The 9,726-nt window shown below is 44.6% G+C and overlaps 1 protein-coding gene across 6 annotated transcripts; it reads left to right on the forward strand.

Annotated features, from left to right (window-relative positions):
* Nucleotides 1-1,033: 1,033 nt before the first annotated feature.
* LOC119567731 (myelin-oligodendrocyte glycoprotein-like) lies at nt 1,034-9,206 on the forward strand. Of its 6 annotated transcripts, none has more exons than XM_037914978.2 (3): nt 1,034-1,283; nt 2,666-2,775; nt 8,836-9,206. In XM_037914978.2, the coding sequence occupies exons 2-3, from the start codon at nt 2,676-2,678 to the stop codon at nt 9,189-9,191; spliced, it is 456 nt and encodes a 151-aa protein (XP_037770906.1). In that variant the 5' UTR covers nt 1,034-1,283; nt 2,666-2,675; the 3' UTR covers nt 9,192-9,206. The 6 variants fall into 6 exon arrangements, with proteins under 6 accessions (XP_037770906.1, XP_037770902.1, XP_043384847.1 ...); XM_037914974.2 differs by lacking the exon at nt 1,034-1,283 and adding an exon at nt 1,294-1,528; XM_043528912.1 differs by lacking the exon at nt 1,034-1,283 and adding an exon at nt 1,294-1,528 and having other exon boundaries at nt 2,672-2,775.
* The last annotated feature ends 520 nt before the right edge of the window (nt 9,207-9,726 follow it).

Genomic DNA, 9,726 nt, shown 5'->3' on the forward strand with positions numbered 1-9,726 from the left:
AAGGCTCCCTGTGTAGGGTTTCATGAGCCACGGCATTAAAGGATAAGCGGGGTCTCCAAGGATCACAATGGGCATTTCGACTTCCCCCCAGTATTGGGTCCAGCTCGTTGTAGAAACAGCAGGTCGCAGGGGCAGCATTCAAATTGGCATTCCTCAGCAGTTCAGGCTCCATTCCCGCGGACAGAAAGGGAAGACAGAGCGTGCAGTACAAGAAATGTTGAAAGATGGCGCCAAATGTGGACAGAAGCACAGGGATTGCTGGGATGTGAACCGATGCATCATGGAGCGTTGGGACAGGACCCAGAATGCCCCGCACCGCATGCCCCCTTCCCACAAGCCACAGCCCCAGAATGGGAAGGGTGCTGTGTGGGATAGCTGCCCATAATGCACCGCTCCCAATGCCACTGCAAGTGCCGCAAATGTGGCCACGCCCAGTGCATGTGCAGCTGACCGTGTGAACAGACTGCAGCGCTTTCCCTGCTGCGCTCTCCGAAGGCTGGTTTCACTCCCAGCGCTCTGCATCTGCCAGTGTAGCCAGGCCCTTAGAGTCTTCTCTAAAAGAAACAGCTCCAGTCCCGCTGAGGGGGAAGGGTCTGTCCCAGCAGACTCCAGCAATCTGGTGTCCCAAGTGATCTGTATGCGGGAATGACACTGAAGAGAGTGTTCTTCCTGCCTTGCTGTGGACTAGAGCAAATGGAATGGCCAAAACGAGCTAACAAACAAAGGCAGAGACAGCTGCTTCTGGCACCTGGAACCCGCCCGGCTCTGGACGCGGCTGGCTTGTGCACTGCAAGGGGGCTGCTGAATTTAGTTATCCTGAGGGGTGCGGGAAAGGGTCCTGCCAGGGGGGAAGAAATAAAGCAGCCCGCCCTGGAAACCTTCGGCAGAGGACTGCAGGGAACTGCCCTGGGTCTGGGTGTCTTGGCCCCCCTGACTGCTGGAGGCTGCTGGCCCGGCCGGGCCCCTCCAGCTCAGCCGGGCGGTGGCTGTTTCTTTAAGAGAAAATGCTAATCTAGTCACGTGACCGCCGGGGTGACCTGACTTTCGCTTTCAATTTCGGGCAGTGCTGCCGGAGGGAAGCCCCGGGCTCTGCTCGGAGCCCAGAGGTTTCTTCCCCGAAGGGCGAGGAGAAGCTGGGGAAACTGCAGCGATTTGGTAGCCAGGACTCAGCCCTGCAATGGGATCAACTGAAAGAGTCACTGACCGTGGAAATCATCGCACCAAACCCCGCGGAGTCTGATCCCACCCTGGAGGTTGTAAAATTTCTCAGAAGGACCAATCAGGCAGGTTAATTTTGCTTCAAAATGATTCCTCACGTCCCCTCGTGTGTCCTGCTCATTGCCTGGCCGGATTGTTACTAACACAAAGATTAACTAACCCTGTGCAATTTGATTTACACGTTATGTAAACACTGCAGTACAAGGACGTTCACAATGATTGACACCCCGATGCCTTTCAGAGCCTTGTCCGAGCAGCGTAACTCGGGATTTGTGCGGCAGGCTGGGTTCGAAATTTGTTTCTTTTGCGGGTACGTTTCATTCAAGAACCCTGGGCCCGACCTTGTTCTCAGTGACGTCCGGGGGCGATTTGTAACAAGTAACTTCCCGTATTGAGAATACCGGACGAGATTTACTGTGCCACCCCCAGCTATTCTGTCCTTCTGCCTCTTAACGTGCCAGTTTCTACCTCTGCCTGTGGGGCTGCATCCTGTTGTTTCTGATCATTTTCCTTTTTTCCCTTGAAAGTATTTCCACAGTCAGTCAAGACAGAAACTTGCATCCTGTTCTCCTTCTGAAGTGAGGGGGAATTAAGCATGTGCCTAAAGCAGACCATGAGCTCAAGTGTGCTGCTGAATAGGGGCTTCATGACATAATTTAGAAAGAGGCAGATTTACACAGCGGTTGACAGATCATCTCCTACTGTGTGAACGGTGTGGAGGGGAGATTTCCTGAGGAAATCTATAGGACTAAAGGTAGTAAAAAAATAATTTTAAAACACATTTACAACAATAATTCACTTTTCTTTTGTTTAATATTTTATAGACTTTTTCATTTTTAATCAAATATTATTGAAACAATTTTTTTTCAATCATTGTTACTCTTCTTTTAGCAAGAATAGGGGAGGGGTCAATAAATTGTTTTGATCAATTTGATTAGAATTTCTTTTTGGAATCAATTTGAACTATATATTCTCATTTAGCAGCATTTCATTGAAAAATTAGAAACATTCCAATCATAGGAAAATTCATTTTTAATGTTTTTTTTTTAATTCATTTTCTAATGAAAACATCATTTTGTTTAAACATTTTTTAACTGCGGCCACTGGAAGCTGCAGGTGGCCGTGCAAATGTAAACAAACTGGCAGCCCACCAGTGGATTAGCCTGACAGGCCATGTGTGGCCCGCAGGTTGCCCACCACTGGTCTAACCTGTTGTGATTATTGACATGAACTGGGACCGTATAGATCATTGTTACAACCAAGGCCCTGTAGTGGCACCAAATCTGGTATAAAGGGGTCAAATAAAGTGTCTAAAACAAGGTTATGGTTTGCTGGTTAGGGTTATGCTATCTGTTTGCATGTATCATTTTTGTCTTAAATCATTGCAACTATGTTACATTCAATACACTGTTTGTTTTCTCTCTTTTCTCTTGTCATCTGGATCAAGTAACAGTGAGATGAAAGTTCTCTCAATCTGCCACAGCTCCAGAGCCAGAACCCTTCTACCCCATTTTATCATTTTCTTCATTACGTTTTATGTTCACAAGCTGGAATCAGGTAGGAATGTCCATGGCTTCTGCTGCTTCTTAGAGTATTGATTTATATGTTTTAATTTATAAAATTTCTCTGTTTCACTAGTTTATTCCAAAGTGAACAAAAATTAGCACAAATCCCCAAGTGTATCAACACCAAGAAAATATAAATAACAATTGTTATGAGCTGGGTGAAACTTTGTTATGGGTTGAGTTAAAATCTTATTCAAACTGACGTGTGAATGCACCCTTTCACTTAAGATAGTTGTAAGAGGCAATAAAAGGGGCCACACCTAAAACAAGGCTTAATAGAGTCTGCCCAGAGACTAGCACCAATGATGTGAAGGGTGAAAGGACATGGGCAGGGAGGAATCCTCTGGGTATTTTGACCAAATGTGGGTGTGAGAGCACGAACACACAGAACTGAGAACAGACAAGGAGAGAGAGGTGGAGACAAGCAAGCAAGGAAGCCAGGCAGGAGCCTGTGAGCACAGTGCGACCCTGGGAAAAGCTAGAGAGAGAGAACTTCTGGGTCTGTTGGTTAGGGAAGGTTGGGAGTGTAAGCTACGAAACTGTTCCATTTGTTCTTGGTTCCTCCTGCATTTGGAAAAGCAGGACTTGGTACATTCCTTTTCAGTAAATGAGATTGCATCAAAGAGAATACCAGGCTATGCCAATTTGTTGAGGCATGTCTACACTACGAAATTACATCGACCTAACGTACATCGGCATACTTGTGCGTGTCTACGCTTTGCTCCTTGTATCGGCAGTGTGCATCCTCACCAGGAGTGCTTGTATCGACTGTACTGTCAGTGTAGGGCATTGTAAGAAGGCTCCTGAGAGCTGGAAACAGTCAATGTAGGCAATGCAGTGTCTACACTGTGTCACGGAGTCCCTAGGCGATGCTCTGGAACTGCTCCCCATGAAGCCAGTCAGGACTCTGGGGCAGTCGCCTTTCTGTGAGCAGCCTGTCTGCAGGACACACAGCTCACACAGCTTCCACCTTCCTGGGTCTGACCTCGGAGCATTCAGCATCCTCTGCCCCTCCGTGTGCTTCCCACAGCGAGTCCGCCCAGGCGGGGCTCCTGGGGAAACCAGAGGGTCCTGCACCCCAATTTCGCAGTCAGACGTGACTCTCAGCCAGCCAGTAAAACAGAGGTTTATTAAATGACAGGAACATGGTCTAACACAGAGCTTGCAGGTGCAGAGAACAGGACCCCTCAGCTGGGTCCATTTTGGGGGACAGTGAGCCAGACAACCACGTCTGCCCTTCACTCCATGTCCCAGCCAGCCCCAAACTGAAACTCCCTCCAGCCCCTCCTCCTCTGGGCTTTGTTCCTTTCCTGGGCCAGGAGGTCACCTGATTCCTTTGTTCTCCAACCCTTTAGCTCTCACCTTGCAGGGGGGAAGAGCTCAGGCCATCAGTTGCCAGGAAACAGGGTGTCGGCCATTCTCTGTGTCCAGACTCCAGCACACACATGCCCTCTAGGGCTCTGCAATGATCATACACCCTTATCGCACCACCTAGATACTTAAGAACTTCATAGGGGAAACTGAGGCACCCCCACACTATTCAGAGGAAATATTAAGAACAGTCCCACTTCGTCACACACTGACACTGCATTGACCCAACTACATCAACCTTGACTCTATGCCGCTTGTGGAGGTGGAGTTATTAAGTCAGTGTTGCGGGGTAGTTATGTCAGAAGGCACAAAATGTAAGTGTAGCACTTCCATGGTTAGGCTAACGTGAGCTGCCCTGAATCAGCCTAACTCTGTAGTGTAGATCTGGCGTACATCCCACAGGAACATCCCTGAGGCTCCAAAATTTGACTAGCTGATGAGGTTGAAATGAGGTAGCAGTAAAATGTCTCCATGACTTCAGGATTAATAACTCTTCAGCCACTGTCATGCTTCTGGAGTGACTCACGGCCATGAGTGCCTTCCTCAGGGCAGACTGTCAAACAAGGCAGACGCCCCAAGCTGGCGGTGTGGTCTGTAATTAGATTTCACCAAGCCAGTAACAAATGTGAACTCTTGGGTCATTGTACCAGTCTTACCATGGAGTCACAGACAATCCCCTCAGACTCTCCAGCCTATCTTGTCACCCAGACAAACTGGACTTAGTGATAAATGGTCACTTACACGATGAATCATGCACTGTTTGCTTCCAGTCCCAAAAGACCAGTCACTTACCCCAGATGAATTGGTACCCTAGATCTTACACCAAAGACAATGCCTGAAGCCAATCCTGTAATAAGCTATCAAAAGGCTTATTAGCTGAGAAAAAGAAATTATTTACAGGTTAAAAGAAGCGAACATATACACAAATGAGTTACCCTCTTAATCCTAAGAGTGATAGCGTTACAAAGATCTGCCCATTCAAAGTGTCTTTCAGGGTGGACCCAGGAGATAACCCCTGGGGATCTTCATGTCAACAACATTATTTCCCTCTTCCAGCTTTCCAAGCAATGGGACAAGGCCTTCTGCACATACTTCTCCATGGGTGGATGAAGAAAGAACAGGAGTACTTGTGGCACCTTAGAGACTAACAAATTTATTAGACCATAAGCTTTTGTGGGCTATAGCTCACTTCATCGGATGCATAGAATGGAACATATAGTAAGAAGAGATTGTGTATATACACACACACACACACACACACACAGAAGGTGGAAGTTGCCATACAAACTGTAAGAGGCTAATTAATTAAGATGAGCTATTATCAGCAGGAGAAAAAAAAAAAAACTTTAGTGATGCTCAGGATGGCCCATTTAGACAGTTGACAAGAAGGTGTGAGGATACTTAACATTAAAAACTGAGAGAGAGGAGGGAAAGTATTAGCTCAAACACCCCAGCTGAGTTCACAGAGCTCAAGTGCAAAGTGCGCCCTGTGAGCAGCAAGTCAAGCAAGCGGTTGGCTGTAGGAAACCTTCTCCTCTTCCTCTCCATGGATGCCAGTTGAACAGGCTCTGAATGAAGCGGGGGTTCTGGGGCAAGGCTGGTAAGGTCATGTAACTGAAGACTGCATCGTACACACAAGTGGAAAGAAATAAAGCAGCACAAGCAACATTAAATGTGTCGGTTCTTAACATATTCAGTGCTTTATTTGGCAACCGAAGGCCTTAACTCAGTAAAGCATTTAAGCATCTCCATAAAATTAAGCATGTGTTTTAGCTCCCTTCCTGAAGAAAAATTATTTCCTGAATGGTACCCTAATAATGTTCTTTAAATTAGTTTAAATATTTTTATAACAGTCAAAAAACTTTAAAACAATCTCCAACAGAAAGCAGTGATTTGAAATGTTTGCTAATGCTGTGCAAGTTAAATCTGTCAGGAGCCGCTTGTAAGGGTAATGGCAAAACATATATTTCAGCTTCCATTTAAACCAGTGGTTCTTAACTTTTACTGCAGCCTGCACCCCTTTGGTTCTCAAAAATTGTTGAAGTAGGTCAGTTCTTTAAACCTAGATAGATCATAACTATAGAAAGAAAGATTATATTTATTTTAATTTCGCAGTAAAATTAAGAAGACATGAAAAATTACACTTTTTTTTTAAAGTTTACCGGCTCAGTGACTCTTCTGCTGTTGCTTTTGTTCAATGATGTTCAAGAAATGAGGAACTTTTTTTGAAATAGCCACACGCATGTCACTCACATTTAGGTGGTTTCTGGCCTTTGTTTTGGTGTGCAAGAGTGATGAAAATCCTCTCTCACACTCGTATGTAGCCGCAAATGGCACAAGGATCTCCAGCACTGTCTTCGCCAGTTGTGGAAACGGTGCTAGTTTAGCACACTGGAAATTCTCAAGCTTCATTGTCTCAAACTCTATTTGCATTTGACCATTGGCTCGTAATTCAATGAGATCATCTTTCATGAAATGACTATCATTGATGGAATCCAGGTTAAAAAGAAATGGATCCAGTATCCATTTCTTTGCCACATCAAGATCTCCAGTGGAAAAATATCCTTAGAAAGAGTCACTCAGCTGTTGCAAATGCTTTGTCACTTCAGTTGCAATGGTCATTCCTTCATTTTCCAAAACAACTGTTTCTTCAAGAAAAGGAAAGTTAGTGAAATTTCTTCTCAACAGGCTCTATCCAAACTGAAAGTTTCCGAATAAAAGCAGATAATTTCTCTCTGGTCGTTACTGTGTTCATCCCAGTTCCTTGCATAGATGTGTTGAGTTCATTTAGGTGTGTGAATACATCTGCCATGTACGCTAGGCAAAGGATTAAACTCTATTTTCAAAGTCATCAACTAAATTACTGCTTTGATTAAAAGAAACTGACTTATTTCTTCGCACATTTCAAAAATATGAGTAAGCATTCGGCCACGGGAAAGCCACCTCACTTCTGTATGGAAAAGGAGGACAGTGTGCTCGGCCCCAATTTCTTCGCAAAAAGCATGGAAGAGGCGATGATTTAGAGCGTGTCCTCTGATGAAGCTTACTGTGCTCACCGCACTAGACAAAGTATCCTTCAATTCTGTAGGCAAAGTCTTTGCGGCAAGGGCACGACGGTGCAAAATACAATGTGTGATCATGATACGAGGTACTTCTTTCTTTACGTAGGCAACAAATCCTGAATTTTTTCCTAGCATGGCAGAGGCACCATCGGTGCAAATTGATGCACACACGTCAAACATTATCTTATGCTTCAAAAAGAAGTCTTTGATGAGACTGAACACATCGATTCCTTTTATAGTTAATTGCAATGGTTCACAGAACAAGAATTCTTCTAAGATTTTTCTCCTTTGCAGTTTCTCCTTTTTTCCTTTACTCCGTACTGCTCAAACACCAACAGCTGACTGCAGCCATCAACGTCAGTTGACTCATCAAGCTGAATACCCACTTTAAGAGGACTGGCTTTGATATCTTCTAGAACTTGCAGCAAGATATCCTGGCTCATCGCATGAATTCTAGAACGGATCACGTCATTTGACAAGGGAACCTGCTGAAGCTTCTTTTGTGCATCTCGTCCCAATACTATTTTTGCCATTCCCAATGCACAAGGTTTCACTAATTCCTCAGCTACTGTAGGGGGCTTCTTGTCCTTGGCACGCAAATATGCCACTTGATAGGATGCTTGTAACAAGGGCTTCTCAAGTGACACAAACCCAAACGTCCTCAAGGTTCCGCTATGTTCAAATCGTGCCCTTGTAGACTTCGGGGTGTCAATGTCATGTCCAGCAGCTGCGCCACCATGCTGTTTGTTGAAATGTTCAGACAGCTTCGATGGTTTGAGATTGGCATTTGAAAATAACGAGCTGCATGGTACACATTGCGGTCATTGATTTCCATCCTTCTCTGTCGTACAAGTGAACCCGTAACGAACATAGTCGTCGTTCCATTTGCGTTTCTTCAACATGGCAAGGGTTACTGAAATGAAAAAAATATATAAATGGAGATAGGGGGCCTATACACTTTTAAATGCATATTAAATATGTAAAATAGTTTTATGTTATTACTCACCACAAATAGTACAGTGGGCACACACAAATCCACAAGTACGACCCAGAGATGTTGGAGTTTTGCTGTGGAAGTAAACTGTAACCGGCGCGCTAACAGCGGCTAACTGAATTCAAACAAAGCCGTGGAGCTGCCACATCATCATCTGTGCATGCGTCAAGAAACACCCCACAACGTGGCGGTACACTGTATTTTGTAGCGAGATAATTTCACTACCATTAGCTTAAAAACTTGAAAATAGACTCTTTGTTTGTATATTACAGTAATCGTTAATAAATACATAGGTTTGAGGAAACAAAGTAGTTGTACTTACGTGCCTGTGCTTAATTTGTGTTTTTGTTGATTTACCTTCTAAAAAAATCTGGCATGTCTCACACCCCCAGAAAGGGCATCTCGCACCCCCGGGGGGTGTGTGCACCCCAGGTTAAGAACCACTGGTTTAAACTAATATAAATTATGGATATACAAATTATAGTTATCCAAATGCATTGTTTGTTGTAAAATTCATATATATAAATTCAGGACACATCCTATTCAATGACAGAGCATTGCAATAGATGCACAGAATGTTGAATATATTTATTTTATCTTTTCTGTGCCCTGGTGCATTTTACAGCCCGGTTCACAGTGATTGGACCTGATCACCCTGTCACTGCCATCATGGGTGAGGACATTATTTTACCCTGTCACTTGTCCCCCAAGATGAGCGCTGAGAACATGGAAGTGAGATGGTTCCGATCTGAGTTCACTTCGTTTGTGCACCTGTATCAGCATGGAAAGGATGAGTATGGGCAGCAGATGCCAGAATATCATGGAAGGACAGAGCTTTTGAAAGCTGGCATTGTGGATGGGAATGTTGCCTTGGGAATTGTCAATATCAGACTTTCTGATGAAGGACAGTACCGCTGTTTTGTTCAAGATGGTGTTTTTCATGAAGAAGCTGTATTGGAATTGAAGGTAGCAGGTCAGTAACATGTGTCTGTTGTCTCTTTTTAGATGGCTCTTAGACCCAGACCCAAAAAAGCACGTGGGCACCTAACTCCTCTCTTCAGTCCAAAATTTAGGTGCCCCGAGATCCTCAAAGTAGTCATTAAATTAAATAGTCATTAGGCGAGAGAGAGAGAGAGAGACTCTCTGTAGTCGAGTGGCTAGGGTACCCACCTGGTAGGTGGGAGACCCAAGGGCTAGTCCTCCTGCTCTAATTAATCTTTGATTATTTATCCAATCTGGACAAACCATTGGAGGAGGGGGGTCTGGACTGGGGTTTTCCCACCTCCCATGGCTGTACCCTAACCACTGGACTAGTCTCTTTCTCTCTCTGGCCCAATGACTATTTAAATATTTATAAACAGTCGAAAAGTCATTGGGCCAGAGAGAGAGAGAGAGGGGCAAGATTTTTCTAGGCCAGTATCCTTAAATTTAATTGAAAATGTTTTAGTACGAGCAGATAAACAGTTCATGTTGTTGGATTGAGATTCACTTACTCAGCAGGTGGGTCTAACAAATC

This window comes from Chelonia mydas, chromosome 14 (genome assembly GCF_015237465.2).
Source record: "Chelonia mydas isolate rCheMyd1 chromosome 14, rCheMyd1.pri.v2, whole genome shotgun sequence".
NCBI lineage: Eukaryota > Metazoa > Chordata > Testudines > Cheloniidae > Chelonia > Chelonia mydas.

Coding starts and splice junctions, on each gene's coding strand:
- LOC119567731 (XM_037914973.2), top strand. CDS start 2,562: ATGCTATCTGTTTGCATGTATCATTTTTGTCTTAAATCATTGCAACTA. Junction 2,776..8,835: donor TGTTCACAAGCTGGAATCAG/GTAGGAATGTCC, acceptor TGCATTTTACAG/CCCGGTTCACAGTGATTGGA.